At 46.1% G+C, this 15,971-nt stretch overlaps 1 protein-coding gene across 8 annotated transcripts in view; it reads right to left on the minus strand.

Annotated features, from left to right (window-relative positions):
* Positions 1–15,971, minus strand: part of GALNT15 (polypeptide N-acetylgalactosaminyltransferase 15) — a 72,781-nt gene that overhangs the window by 42,482 nt on the left and 14,328 nt on the right. For 7 of the 8 annotated variants that reach the window (XM_054483165.2, XM_063661278.1, XM_063661279.1 and 4 more), the window contains exons 2-3: positions 8,603–8,769; positions 3,703–3,907 (exon numbers count right to left, since the gene is read on the minus strand). The exons of the other annotated variant lie outside the window; for it this stretch is intronic. In XM_054483165.2, the coding sequence (XP_054339140.1) occupies positions 3,703–3,907; positions 8,603–8,769 (372 nt within the window). The remainder of the gene's footprint in view (positions 1–3,702; positions 3,908–8,602; positions 8,770–15,971) is intronic. 8 annotated transcript variants of the gene reach the window in all.

Consider the following 15,971-nt stretch of genomic DNA (forward strand, 5'->3'; position numbering starts at 1 on the left):
TGTGTAGAAACTGGCCATCAATCAGCACCTCCCAGGGCTGCCCTAAAATCACTTGCCCATAGGGAGACTCTGTGTAGGGTTGCTATGAACAGTTACAGGAGTTGCGCACTGTGCAACCCAAGAGAACACCTCTAATATCATCATTACCGTAAATTTGCATTTTTATTTTGACAACTTGCTGACAGTTGGCATTAAGATGTCTTATTCTAATAAAATCAGTATGTTATGACCAATTTTCTGAGGAATGGGAGTCAGGAGGAATGGTCATGAGGAAGGGATTTCTACCAATTCAAATAAAGTTGCCACATGGCTAGTGGGAACATGCTAGGCAGGGACAGGGAACAAAGGCTGGTCAGCAGGCTCTCAATTCCTTGGCCAGGGTGTGAAGGAGGCTACGACTCTTTGAAAGAGCTGATTTGTGGCTTATTGCACTGTTCACTCACTACTCCCACCCCACCTTTTTTTTTTTTTTTTTTAATAAGAGCTCTTAAAGACCCTTTTCTGTCTTTTGGGCACTGTGTCCTCATCTGGTGACAGAACGTCTCCTGACACAAGACTTGGAGACAGCTGGGCCCCCTTTCCTCTCCATGTGAGGAGCTGCACCAAATGCCTTCCACAGCTTGGCTTTGCATGAGGCATGTGGGCGACGTCCCTGGGGGAGTAAAGCACACTGAATGAGGCTGCTCTCCCTGCCACAGCTCATAGAGCGTTGCCATGTGGAGTGGAGAGAGTGGGACTCAGATACCAGAGAGGTGGCTTTTCTTCCAGATCCTCACCTGTCAGGGCCTAAAATCTGGACACTGGGGCCCAGAGAAAACACAGTGGACAAGAAGCCATGAATAAGGTGTGGAGATGATGAAAATGTGGTCACATCATGCAGAAGAGATGGAACCCAAAGAGGAAGGCAAGCCAGTAACACACCAGGATCAGAGGCCCAGTGTGTGTGTGTGTGTGTGTGTGTGTGTGTGTGTGTGTATGTGTGTGAGAGAGAGGGACAGAATGAGTGACCAAGAGACAGAGAGAGACAAAGACTGTGAGAGAGGTAGAGAGGCAGACAGAGACAGACAGGAGGGGAAAAGGGAAGGGAAGGACACAGGAAACTAGAATATCTCTTAATCACAAAGGGCTTCCCAGGGAGCTCCATTTTCTTTCTAGCCTAGGACACTGAGGTACTGCCATGTCTTTCTACCTTCACCTAGCTCTGCGAAATGGGGCCCCGATGTGAGAAGCAGATATGAGGGACTCACAGCAGCAGGGAACACATGTCTCATAACCAGTTGTGGGGTTAGGGATGACTAATGTTTCTCCCTGACCAGCTTCTCCGACTCTTAAAGAGAAAGTGTACACAATAAAAAGAGCACTGGACCCAGAGTCAGAAAACCTGACTCAGCTACGAATTATCTGCCCTTACATATCATGTCACCTCTCTGAGCCTCAATTTCTCCCCCTATAAAACAGAAGCTAAAATACCTGCCTGAGGCATCTCATAGGGGTCATTAAAGAAGTCATATGAAAGAAGTCTGCAAGGGTTATACATACATAAAGTTTAATGATGTTAATTACTGCATTTCTAAATGTCTGCATAAAAGAAGCATAGAAAACAGCCCAGCTGTCAAGTGGCTGTGTGACCCTGAGGGGTCTTTTTTACTTTCCTGGAACTCAGGGTTCTCCATAGTGAAATCATGAGGTAAGACAAGATGATCTTCACGGTCCCTCTGAAAGCCACCTGTCTGTGATACCAGAATGGGAATTACATGGGAAATGGGCAAGATCAACTTGAGAGTCTGACTCCAATGATAGACATCACTGTGATTTCAAGATGGTCCTTTGCATGAAACTGAATCAAAAATGGAAGCTTTGGAGGGCTTGTGCATTTTCTTTTCTCTTTTTTTTCAGGATGGAGTCTTGCTCTGTTGCCCAGGCTGGAGTGCAGTGGCACGAACTTGGCTCACTGTAACCTCTGCCTCCCAGGTTCAAGTGATTCTCCCACCTCAGCCTCTCGAGTAGCTGGGATTACAGGCACACGCTACCACACCCAGTTAATTTTTGTATTTTTAGTAGAGATGGGGTTTCACCATGTTGGCCAGGCTGGTCTCGAACTCCTGACCTCAGGTGATCCGTCTGCCTCAGCCTCCCAAAGTGCTGGGATTACAGGCATGAGCCACTGTGCCTGGCCAGCTTGTGCATTTTTGTGTCCTAGTTCTTGTCCTAGTGCTGAATTTATGTGTCTTCTTTCCTTATGAGATGTGAGTCAAGAGACAATCTGTCTCATGAAACTGGGCAACATTAATCTGTCTTGATGTCACTTGAGTTCTGATTGTTCTTCTTTGTTAAAATAGAATGCTGAACTATTAACAATTTACTTTCTGTCATCTGAACATTTGAAACCGTCTCCATTTGGCTGATGGTAACTCCTATGTCTCCAGGATTCATTCCAGTCTGGTCCAGGAATTTTTTCTTATGTTTGATTGATCATCCCTAACTTCAAGTGTGATAATAAACATTCACCATGGGTAGAAGTCATAAGGCTTGGTTCTAGCATTGGTCCTATCTTGCTGGGCACCACCAAACAATTATTGATTGTGGTTCTACTCTGCTACATGCCTACATGAGCTCCAAGAGGTATGCCTGAGGTGGTCCAAGGTGGGCCAGCCACCAGGTTTCAGTTTTCCTGGGTAGGATATTCAGATTGAGGGTAATGGTTGACTAGACATGTTTAGGAACTGTTTGTCTTGAGCAAGGAAGTGGGAAAGAGATTGACGGTCAGATGGGGGAAGGAGAGCAGAGAAATGATCATGAAAAATGTTAAGATGCTTGTCTACAGGGTAATGTAATGCAGTCCTCTCCAACTTCACATTTCCAAGGACTGGCCTTAGGTAGAAAATTAGGGACCCCTTATATAAACTGGGGAAACAAAGAATGCTGCTTAGTGATCACAGAACCTAGTGTTTTCTTTTTACGGGTGAGTAATCTACGGCCTAGTGTAGTTCAGAGACTTTTTCCCCAGGTTATGTTACAAGCTTAATTAAAATTGCCAAATTTTCGGCCGGGCGCGGTGGCTCACGCCTGTAATCCCAGCACTTTGGGAGGCTGAGGCGGGCAGATCACGAGGTCAGGAGATTGAGACCATCCTGGCTAACACAGTGAAACTCCTTCTCTACTAAAAATACAAAAAATTAGTCAGGCGCAGTGGTGGGCGCCTGTAGTCCCAGCTACTCAGGAGGCTGAAGCAGGAGAATGGCATGAACCTGGGAGGCGGAGCTTGCAGTGAGCCGAGATCGCACCACTGCACTCCAGCCTGGGCGACAGAGTGAGACTCCATCTCAAAAATAAAAAAAAGCAAAAAAAAAGAAAAAAAATTGCCGAATTTTCACCAAAGGCAATGATAGCTATGGTAAGGTGTTACCCTTATCATGCAATTTAATACAATTTGAAGTATTTGCAACCTCATAGAAGCTGTTCTCCAGGCCTCAGTTTCTTTATCTATAAAACAAGGTAGATGGACTGGAAGACCTCTAACCTCCTTTCCAACTCTAACTCTATAGTCTTAAAAAACTTAAACATCTGAAAACCCAAAGGGAATAGATCACTCTCTAATGGAGATTCAGGAATTAATAGGTGGGTTGTTCTGTGAGTGGCTGATGCTGTAGACTATTTCTCCCAGTCCCATGTCTTGCTCTGCAAGCCCAGGGAATAAGTTACCTGTCACCAGCTATTCTGCTGAGGAGGGGCTCCAGCCAGCCTGGGTGGCACTCGCAGTGGGCATCCATGAAGACAAGCACATCCCCGGTGGCCCTGGTGGCCCCCAGCATCCGGGCCCTGATGGCACCCAGCCTCTTGTTGCTCCTGAGTAACTTCACCCCCTCCAGCCTGGCCACATATTCGCTGAGAGCAGACTTGAGTTGTCCTGGAATCAACAGGGTTGTGGTCAATGTAATGACAAATGCCACAACTGATGAGATTGTGACTAAGATAATTGTCAGCAGCTCTCTCTTGGAAGCTGTGGTGAGCACCTGAGTCCTAAGAACCAAAAACATTATTACAGTGTGGTTGTTGCTAAGATGTAAGATGCTTTGTTAGGTTGGGGTGGGCCATGATTCTCTCCAGTAAAAATTAGAGGGATGGTGTCAGAAAACCAGGAAAGGGGAGAACTTGCTAACATTCTCCAAATGCAGCAGCAAGAATGTAGCAGATACTGTTGGTGTCTGATATGGTTTGGCTCTGTGTCCCCACCCAAATCTCATCTTGAGTTGTAATCCCCATAATCCCTATGTGTCGAGGGAGGGATCTGGTGGGAGGTGATTGGATCATGAGGGCAGTTTCCCCCATGCTGTTCTCGTGATAGTGAGTTCTCATGAGATCTGATGATTATATAAGTGTTTGACAGTTTTTCCTCCTCTCTCTCTCTTTCTCTCACTTGCTGCCATGTAAGACATGCTTCCCCTTCCACCATGATTGTAAGTTTCCTGAGGCCTCCCCAGCCATGCGAAACTGTGAGTCAATTAAACCTCTTTTCTTTATAAATTATCTAGTCTCAGGCAGTTCTTTATAGCAGTGTGGGAACAGACTAATATAGTGTCCTACTCAGATTCCCTGAGCTCCCCTTAACTGTTTTGGTTTGGTTTGCATGTCCCCAGCTGCTGTGGGTGCTAACTGAAATCTGAACCCTTCCCTGGAGACTTGCCTTGGGGTATTAAAATGGTCTCTGCTGCAGGTGCCAGACAGTCGTGCAGGATGCTGCCCCCAGCCCCAGTCATGGTCAATGACTGACCATTGCAGGGTAAAAAGCAAGACAGACCCCGCAGTGCAGCCTGTGCTCCAGAGTCCCCCATGGGATCAGGCTATGGCTGGACTTCACCTGAAACCACATATTTGTTCAGCTCTTCCCTCTGTCTCTTCTGCATCACTTACTCCCCTACAAGTTTCCCCTGAGAGTACACCCTCAAAAAAATCACATGCACATGAATCTCCATCTCAGGCCCTGCTTTCAGGAAACCTGACCTAAGACAGTGGTCAAGGAAGTCAAAGGCAAAAGGGTCCATTAAATTTGGCAGCTCGTAGGAGATTGGTGGTGCTGGTCAAAGAGGTCTCATTGCAGTTGATAGGGGAGTCTGCAACACAATGGGTCCAAGAGAGAAAACAGAAGATGAAAAACTGAGACCAAGAGTCCAGACAGTGTTTTAGGAAGGTTGATTCTGTAGGGGAAGGGAGAAAAAGAAGCCTAAGAAGAGGATGATGGAAAGGATGAGAGAAGCTTGTTAGGTTTTGTGTTTAAGATAAGAATAACTTGATTGTGTGTGTGAGTGCATGTGTGTGTGTGTGTGTGTGCATGTCTGTGTACACACATGCCAAGAGGAACAAGCCAGTGGAGATGGAAGGAACAATGTGTTCACAGAGAAGCAGTGGTCTCCATGAAGTCTTGGAAATGGGGAGTCCCCCCAGCCCAGTGGACTAAGATATCCCTAAGGACAGGGGTTGTACCTAATGCATCTCTTCTGCTCCAACCCTTAGTGCAGGGCCTGGCCCACAGTAGGCACTCAGTACATGTGCATTGAACAGAACTGAGCCAAAAAGCAAGAATTTCCCCCCAGTTCCCCAGCCCAGAGGTGGCCTTAACTGTGGATACAAGTAGCCTGGCTGCTTTGGTAGCTGGATCTCTGGGGAGGCTGGAGAAGGTCAAGGCAGCCCCACCTGAGAGCCCCCAGCAGACTTCGTACACTCCTTCCCTGGGAATCTGTCTTCTAAGCACCATTGATTTTCTGCAGGGAGAACAATGTCCTGAGCAGTAGAGGAAAGGAGTCCCAGTCACTGGGCTGTTGCAATTCTCACTGGTAAAATGCTTCACTGATGTGTTACTTTATAATTATTTTTCTGGTAAGATTGTCAGCCCTGGTCCATTCCCTAGAGAGGAATCTCTGTTACTCAAGCTATTAACATTTCTGAACTTGCATGTCTGAAAAGCAGCCCCTCAGTGACTTCATTGGCTTTAACATTGCTAAATGTAACATCTTCCTCACCATTCATTCTCCCCTTCCACTGTACTGACAGAACTTTGATGTTTCTCAGGGCAGCTAAAAACACGTATCTCCCAAGACTTCCTGTCACTGCTGGCAGCAGCTCTGGTAGAAATAAACTGAATAAAAGGATTCTGGGAAAACTATTATTTTACTATTCTTTTTCCCAAAGAGCACAAACTGGACTGGCCTCTGCCTATCTCTTCTTCACCTTTTTCCCATTTGAAATATGTATGTGATGTCCAGAGGTAGAGCAGCCCTGTTGTGACTATGAGGCCAAGACTACTCTCTAAGCATGTTGAAGTGGAAAGCAGATGAAGGTGGGTGTTCAATGGCATTGTGGAGCTGTCACACCAATACTGCATTGCCACCCTATGAGCTTTCTATACTATAAGGAAAAATAAATCTCTATTCATTGGTTAAGTCACTGCAGCAGGTTTCCGTTCTATGCAGCCGAATATAGTCCTTCACTGATATTCCCACCAAACATTAATTTATGAAGCCCTCCTTGGGCTGACTGCTGGTCTCTTCAGCTATACCTCTAACCCTTGTTAGTATTATTTAGGACAGACTTCTAGCAAGAGAGTTTCAGAATGGATTAAGGGAGAACTTCCAGACTGCAATGGTTGTTTGGCATTCTCAGAGGGTTTTGAAGCGGGTAAGAGCACCCATGTCTGAGTGGTACAGTGCTCAGAAAAAGCTGGTATGATCCTCAACTCCTTCCCTCCAGAAAACAGCAGAATACTGACTTCCACTTGTAAACGGTCGTCTTGGGCTGGTCATCGCAAGCATTTTCTGATTTAATGATTTGGTGTGGGCATCACCACCCCAGATGAATACCCTGAAACCCACCTAGCTGATTCCATCACACTACACGATGCTGTCATGACCATCAGCTTGGAAGCTCATCAAGGTGGCTCAGGGCAACCCGCAGAAACTTTTTCTGTCTCAGTTTTCCTCATAGGTAGAGTAGGGTTGATAAGCCCTGCCTCTCTGTGTGGCCAAGAGGATTAAATAAAAACAGTGTGCAAGGTGGTGCTTGTCTGGGATCTGGGTCTTGGCAAGCACACAGAGGAGAGGGACCTGCAGAAATGGAACCAGTGCTGCCCATGGTTGTGGAAAAGGCCTTGCACCCCAATGTCAACAGGAAATATGGGGCCACTGGATGGAGAGCCAGCCCAGTGGTGAGGGGCAGAAGGGGAGTTAGCCAGGAGGGGGCAGCTTAATTGCTTGGCAGAGGATCCAGATCCCCTCTGGTGGGGCTGCCAGCTCTGGGGTAGCCCATTTCTCTGGGGCCCAGCTCCTCCACTTTCCATACTCCCGAGGTTAACAGACATAGCACAGCTCATCAGATGGTGGGGGCCTTACCACAGGTGTGCTCTTGGGCAGATCCCGCCCCACTTGAGGGTTTGGAGAGTCTCTGGGCACTTTACCCGCCAACCCAGCCCTGTCCTGCATCTGTTCATTAGTCCTGCCTAATATGCAGCCATCTGCACCCAGGAACCCCAGGTGTTCCCAGAGCCTCTGGCTAATCTGACTCACTGCTATGGCCAAGCTAGGCCCATCCCTGGAGTAAGGACCGTAGAAAGAACTAACAGAGGCACCTGGCTACCCTAGCCCTTCTCCATTATTCCCCTTAGAAAAACGCGAATGCTCGGCTTCCCTCGGAGCGTTCTGATCTTCCCAGAAGGCCAGGAGGGGTGTCCCTAGGTCATTTAGTTGTGCTAGAAATGTAGGCCTCAGGCCCAAGCCAAAGACTAGAGCAGAGGTTCTCAAAGTGTGGTCCACAGAAAACAGCAGCATCAGCATCACCTGGGAGCTTGTTAGAAATGCAAATTTTTTGGCCCCACTCCATCTCCAGAAACTCTGGGGGTGGGCCCTGCAGTAGTATTTTAAAAATCCCACCAGGTGATACTGATGCATGCTCAAGTGTGAGAGCCACTGACCTAGGAGTCAAGTGGGAGCTTCTCTGTCTCCATCTTCTTTTAGGGCTGTCCCTAGTAGCCAGGTTCCTGTGAAAGGAAGCATACAGGCAGGTTCTGCAAGTCTGGGCTCTGGGCCTGACTCTGCCGCTTTTGGCTGACTCCACTCCAGTCTGCTCTCTTCTCTGGGCCCCAGTTTCCTCCTCTGGAAAGTGAGTGGGTCTGTCTAAGCCATGATGAGTTAAGGACCGATACACATATGTGCGTATGTGTACGGTGCTGCACCAGGGTCTAGGAGGCATGAGCACTCCCAACAGGGCCGCCTTGTGTGATTCTTCAGTGTCTTGGAGAGAGGATTGTTGGAGTGGGTGGCGCCTGGGAGAGAGATCCCCACAGGATCAGGCTGAGGCGACGCCCCTCAAGACCCTCCCCAGGGCTGTTTCCCCTGCAGGGCTCCTCCTTCTCTGTCTTGCGGCCCCCACTGCCTTACTGGTTTCCCCTGGTGGCTCTTCGTTCGTAAGTTACTTGCCCATTAATCCTCATCTAGAGGCCTGTAGTTGGGGAATCTTGCCTAAAATAGTTTCAAACTTCAATCTTTTGCTTGAGAACTCCACCCGCCAGAGGGTAAGGCTCACCCAGACGAGCCTGGAGGAAAGCCGTGGCTACCTTGCTGGCTGAGGTCGTCCACGAGGATAATCTCCTTCAGGAAGGCCCTGGGCACTGTGTTGAGGATGCTGTGTACAGTCCTCAGGAGGGTGGACCAGGCCTCATCATGGAAACAGAGGATGATGCTGGCTGTGGGCAGGCTGTCCTGAGGGTGCTGCTGCAGACACCTGCAGGGAAGAGAAAGCCACAAGAAACACTCCACACCCTCTAACTCACTTCCTTTGCTCTGGCTGGGGCTGCTCCCATTATATGGCTGTCCTGTGGGATCTCTTAAAATTCCCATATAAAAAGAACCTGTTACGCCTCATAGTGGTGCTGTCTACTATCTCCCAATTCTCAGATCTCAAGAGCTCCTTTATCATTTAATCCAAAGTCCCTCTCATTGCAATTGAGAAGCGTTGCCGTCGTTCTCAGCAAATGACTGTCCTCATCTGTAAAATGAGAATGAATGACAATATTATCAACCTCACAGCTCTCATACTTGAGCATGCATCAGAATCACTGGTGGGATTTTTAAAATACTACTGCAGGGCCCACCCCCAGAGTTTCTGGAGATGGAGTGGGGCCAAAGAATTTGCATTTCTAACAAGCTCCCAGGTGATGCCGATGCTGCTGTTTTCTGTGGACCACACTTTGAGAACCTCTGCTCTAGTCTTTGACTTGGGCGTGAGGCCTACATTTCTGGCACAACTAAATGACCTAGGGACACCCCTCCTGGCCTTCTGGGAAGATAGAATGCTCCGAGGCTGTGGCGAGGCTTAGATAAGATGATGCACACAGTTAAGTGTCCAGTAATCTCTGTCATCCATTCAAGGGCAGGGACACTATTTTCTTTATTTTTATGTTCCTACAACCTAGCATAGCACCTGGCACACAATTTTTAAATGTTAGCACTTACTATTTTTAAAAATTTTTATTTTATTTTAAGTTCCAGGATACATGTGCAGGACATGCAGGTTTGTTACGTAGGTAAACATGTGCCATAGTGGTTTGCTGCAACCATCAACCCATTACCTAGGTATTCAGCCCCACACACATTAGTTATTTATCCTGATACTCTCCCTTCCCACGCCCCCACAACAGGCCCCAGTGTGGGTTGTTCCCCTCCCTGTGTCCATGTGTTCTCATTGTTCAGCTCCCACTTACAAGTGAGAACATGCGGTGTTTGGTTTTCTGTTCCTGTGTCCGTTTGCGAGGATAATGTTTTCCAGCTCCATCCATGTCCCTGGAAAGGACAGGATCTCATTCCTTTTTATGACTGCATAGTGCTCCATGGTACATATGTACCACATTTTCTTTATCTAGTCTATCATTGATGGGCATTTGGGTTGATTCCATGACTTCGCTATTGTGAATAGTGCTGCAACTAACATACACGTGCACTTCTGCACAGCAAAAGAAATATCATCAGAGTGAACAGACAAACTACAAAATGGGAGAAAATTTTTGCAATCTATCCATCTGACAAAGGTCTAATATCCAGAATCTACAAGGAACTTATGCAAATTTACAAGAAAAAAGACAAACAACCCCATTAAAAAGAGGGTGAAGAACATGAACAGACACTTCTAAAAGAAGACATTTAAGCTCTTATTATTTTTATGGAAGAAAAAACAAGGATGGAATGTTTGTGAGGGCCAACAACATGCCAGACACCATGCGAGGCCTTTAATATATCACTGCACATTCATCTGATAATCTGTGGGTTGGGCTATCTTATTCCCATTTTACAGACAAGGAAACGGAGGCTGCAAGGGAAGGGATGACATCAAAGTTCACATTCCTGGCAAGTGGCAGTGCTGAATATTCCACCTTCAAAACTCTCACACCCTTTCCAGTTTGCTGGCTTATGGCTGGATAGCGGGGGTGTTTGCATTTCCCTCTGCTGAGGGGCTGTCTGTGAATAGAGTGCTTGGTGTTTGCTTTGCTTTGGGTCTGTTGAGAGTCAGTGGGTCCAGGTTGGAGTGAATTATAACAACCTGATATATGGAGCAGTGTATAGCTCACACTTGCTTACAAAAGGCACTTTCTTAACATGTGTTTCTGAAGCGCCTCTTTCTGAGTTGCAGCTGCTGCTCAAACCATGTTTCTCCTCAGAGGGACATTTGAATAGAAGCCATCTCAAGGACCCCAAACTTCAGACACCTAAAGTCATCTGTGAGGTGGAACTGCAGGCAGAGTGACAACCAGGCTGAGGCTTGCCCTGTCTGAGGGAAACACCTTCTAAGAAGTGTCATCTCACACTGCTCACTACCTTGGTACCAGTCCTAAGAAAGGCAGAAAACTCAATGCACAGGAAACCTGTGTGTGACTCTCAGGGCAAAACTCTGTGTAGAGAGGGAGAATTGAGTCTAGGTAATGGTAAACAGAATTCCTAAATAATTTTTAAAAACACATAAGCATCTCATAAATGAGCTAATTATTTTGTTGGTTTATAAATTTATAAGCTATTTATTTCCATAAATGATTTGAAGCCACTCACAAAAAATACACACAATACAAATCTTTAAAATGACGGTAAAATAAAAATAAGGAGGAAAAGTCAGGAGCTGAGGAATATAAGTAAATGTAGAAAGTCAGCATTGGAGAAAGAACATAAATATATAGGTTATAAGGGCCTAGGTATTTCTAGAATGAATTTAAATTTGACTCTGAGATTCCTGGTAGCCAAAGTAAAATGTTTACTCTGCAACAGAATTATCAACATTAGGGAAGTTACATACAAGGTTTTTTGGGGAAAGCAGCACTCTTTCTAGTAATTTTTTTCTTTCAATTACCACTTTACCATTTTTTATTTTGAAATCGTTTAAGACTGACAAGAAATTGCCAAAATAGTACAGAGAGTTCCTATGTTCCCTTTACCTAGCTCCCCGTCATGAAAATATCTTACGTAATCATCCACAATGAGCAAAACCAGGAATCCGACATGGTTCAATACTGTTACCTCAAATATCATATTAGTTTTAAAGAGAAAATTTAACACCCATCTAACACTTATTTGAAAGATAAATTCCTATGGACTTTAGAAAGAAGTCCGTAAATGCATGGCAGCATTCTGAGAACCATCCTTAAAACAAATAAAATAATGAACTTTATATGAATTTTTATAGTCTGAGTTCAGGGCTGTTCAAATAACATGTCCAAAATGGAACCAGCTTCCCTGTAAGGTTTTAGGGAGATGACTGCTTCCCCAGCACATGCATAGTCTTTGCTGAGGTCTTTCACTCCCTTCATTCTCTCCCCTGCTCCCCTGGTGGGGCTGAGAATTTCTGCTCTGCCCTCAGACTCGTTCTAGACTGCTCACAAACAGGTGCAAAATGTCCTCATATCCTCTCCACTTCCTTTGTGGTCATGCATTTGGGTAAACCCAGGGGTCCTAGGCAGGGACTGGTGGCTGTGAAAAGAAATTTTGCCTCAGTGAATTCAGTGAGGCAAAAAAAAAAAAAAAATCCTAAACTATTACTTGGGCTTATTGCCGGGAGACCGGCTATTTGCCAGCTGAGATAGGAAAGGAGTTTGGGACAGACAGCCCTGGGTTTGGAATTCCTGTGGGGGCAGTTTAATAGCCTACCAAAGTCAGTCCTGTCTGCTCCAAGAACAGAGCATGGCTATGCCTGCCAGCCATGCCTGGCTCCTTTCTCTGTCTCAATTCATAGACTGTGAGAATTGGAAACAACACAAGTGTGTGTTATGCACACACATGTGCACGTGTGTGTGCGTGTGGTGTGTGTATCCTTGTAGTAAGATGGTCAAAAGAACTTAGACTTCAGAATCAGACATATTAAGATTTGAATGTTCACTCTGTTGCTTCCTAAGTTTCCTTGGGTAATTCACTCAATATTTATAGGTATCAGTTTCCTCATGTGGAAGGTAAGGGTAACCATAATTACCCTTTAGGCCAATTGAGAGAATCAAAGAATAATAATAGGCACCCAATAGACAGTGACTGTTTTATAGCCATCTTCCAAAAAGACACAATGTAATTAGTGTAAATGTTATATTTATGATCATCTTTGCAAATTATAGCTATCTTTAAACAACTATTCTAAAGTATAGCATGAGACATCTACTGAACTACTTTCAAGTTTGGGTTTCCCAACAGTGTCCACTTCAGAGCTTTTGGGAGAAATAAGTTTGATAAAAGGCTTGGCACAGTGCCTGGCATGGAGCAGGGCCTCCTTCAATGAAAGAAATTTGTATTTAACCTCTAGCTCTTTAAGATCACACTCCTTGCATATTACTTAAAGTAAGGAGATGTGAGAGCTTCCATCTCTGCTAGTTAAATGGTGACCAGGGCACTCAAGTTCCTCTCTTTGATCTCACAGAACATTCTCTGCCGGGTGGCAGTCTTGCGTGGTAACTCAGGTTGTGGACACTGAGGCTCCACCACTTCCTAGCTGCGGAGATGACCCTGGGAAAGTTGCTTAGCTTCTGGGTGCCTTGATTTCCTCAGAATGGTAGCAGTAGGGCCCACTTTTTGGGGTTTGCTGCTGTGGAGATGAAAATGATCTTTATAAAGCACCAAGAACAGTGGGTGGCACAGAGTGAGCACCATGCGTTTGCTGCCATTATTAGCAGATGTCCCATTACTACAAGAGGTACCTCTCAGGCTCTTCCAGCCTTGAAAGTGTGTGTTCTTGATTCTTTGGGGGCTCCTTCCTGCAGGAGGAGGAAGAAGGAGGCAGAAAAATAAGGAGAGCAAGCATTTCAAAGAGAATTTCATATACTCCCCTTGTTCCAGGAATTTTTGGGTTTTATGAACAGATATAACTTCTCTCCTCATAGTGAGAGGGAAGATGGTGAACTGATGGATGGGCAAGGAGTGTGAGTGGGATAAACCAAACAGGCTGCTAAGAGATGTTAAAGGCCAAATGGTTCTTGAAAGCCATTATAAGGCTATGGGGGATGCCCCCCCGAGCTGTGGAGACAGGTCTCCTGGCATCAGCTCAGAAAGAATCCTTCTCCTCTCTCAGGGAAAGAAGCTCACGCAGCCTTCAAGACATAAACCGACAGCTGTGGTTTGTTCTGCAACTGCAGAACTGCCTGGAGACCAGAGCTAAAAATCACCATGGAAATAATCTGGTGTTTCAGGGGAGGACCAGCACCGGCTGAGTGGACTCAGCCTGAGGTTTGTGAGAAGTCCCAGCACCCACAACATGGCTTGGAGTGCGGAGCTAAATATTATAACCCCAAATTTGACAAAGTCTTGTGTCTCAGGGCCTGTTAGATGCTTTTAAGAAGAGCCAGGGATTGTTTTGTTTCTTTTCTTTTCTTTTTTTTTTTCTTTTTTTGAGACGGAGTCTCGCTCTGTCCCCCAGGCTGGAGTGCAGTGGCACGATCTTGGCTCACTGCAACCTCCGCCTCCCGGGTTCACGCCATTCTCCTGCCTCATCCTCCCGAGTAGCTGGGACTACAGGCGCCCGCCACCATGCCCGGCTAATATTTTGTATTTTTAGTAGAGACGGGGTTTCACCGCGTTAGCCAGGATGGTCTCAATCTCCTGACCTCGTGATCCGCCCGTCTCGGCCTCCTAAAGTCCTGGGATTACAGGCATGAGCCACCGCGCCCGGCCTAACCAGGGACTGTTTTGTTTCTAGCGTGCTGGAGGGGGAGCCTGAGGATGGTGCAGACTGTTTAGCTCCCAGACACCAGTGGAAGGGAGGGATACCAACTACATGTATAGGCTTATGGCAGTCCATTGTCATCATCCCAGGATGGGCTTCATCAGCCTATGGGCAACGCAGTCATGCAGGGATGGGCAAATGGGATGAGTCCTCTCTCATTGTTCCAGGTGGCAGCACAGAACAAAGTAGGAGGGTGTGGCAAGCAAATAGAGTCCTTGAGGGCAGCCAAACTGCAACTCCATTCACCTTGATAAACTTGCTAAAAAATGTGTTAGTTCAGCTGATGTTATATCAAGTGGATAAAAGGCGAAGTTTTGGCATTGGGTTCAAATCCCAGTCTGTCCTTATGTGACCTGGGCAAGTACCATAAGCTCTCTGAGAACTATCCTTGCTTTCAACAGTGTCCAGACCAACAGACTCAGTTATACTTCAGTCACTAATTCTCATTTCTCACAATCTTTTTGACTCCATTAATCCATCTTGAACATACAATTTACTTAAACTCTTGTTGCTCATCTGTAAAATGAGGTTGTTGGAAGGACCAAATGAGCTAACACATTTGAAGTATTTATTCATAGTAAGAGCCCAAAAATGCTAGCTATTATTGATTCTTGCAAACCTCTCATGTGCCTGGATATCTTTCTAGCTTCAATTTCTTCATCTATAAAATGAGGATAACAAGTAGGGTTACTTTAAAGGGCTATGTAAAATGTTGTGTGTTTTGTCCACAGCAGGCTTTCAATAACTGGAAGCTGTTACTATTTCTCAGATAGGAATGTGCTGACTGGCTTCTGGTATTGTCTGAACATGTCTCTGAGGATGTCCTTCAACACAGCAGAGGAACTGGGCTGGTATTCTGGGAATAACAATCACTGATATTTGTAGGATATTCCCATGCATTATCTCATTTACTCCTCATCTCAACCACTAGGGCTGGTGCATTGCCCAACACCAGTGGGTGCCATGCTCAGAGATCACCATGCACTGGTGTCTCTTGGAGTTATGCAATATGGTGGTGCTGTTCACCTCATGGATTACAGGAAAAGGAGGCCAGGTGGGTGATTGGAGTTCAGCTAGATCCCCTGCTGGACCTAATCTCCCTAGAACCCTGGCCTAACAGCAAAATGTTTCCTGTGATTCAGGCTGCCACCGGGAGCAAAGCTCTCCAATCTCCTTGCTCATCCAGCGGCTTTGGTGGCTTTCTTTTTGTTGTTGTTGTTGTTAAAATGCAGGATGACTTCCCTTCAGGAGGATAAAGCTTGTAATAGAAAGCATCCAACTCCTTAGCTGATGTGAGTGTGTAAGTTTTGGGAGATGCTGAGGAGACAATAAGAAATGGTCCAGATGGTATGGCCCTACTCACCCATGTTTGAGAGCCCCGGGCTCCTCATGTCACCATGAGGACCTTAGAGAGAGGACACAAGGAGGCAGGTAGAAGTAAGGACAGAGAGGGAAATGGTGCTAAGGACCTGTCATCTGCTTTGCAATCTATCCACTCTTCCTCCCCCACTCCCACCCAACCTTACAGAGCTTCAGGCAGTAAGGAATGAGGGGTGGGTAGACCAGAAGTAGGAAGAGGGTTTGAGCTGCAATTCAGAGAAGCTACTGGAAACCTAGGAAGCTGGCTAAGGTCCAGCCAACAAAGATTTTTGAAAGGTTCTGAACTGCGTCTACGCCATCCCCTCCTAGTGCTCCAACCCCTTTGTTCAGGTTTGAAGGGAGCATAAGCTCAAATGCCAGCCAGG

This window comes from Pongo pygmaeus, chromosome 2, assembly GCF_028885625.2.
Source record: "Pongo pygmaeus isolate AG05252 chromosome 2, NHGRI_mPonPyg2-v2.0_pri, whole genome shotgun sequence".
In the NCBI taxonomy this organism is placed as follows: Eukaryota; Metazoa; Chordata; class Mammalia; order Primates; family Hominidae; genus Pongo; species Pongo pygmaeus.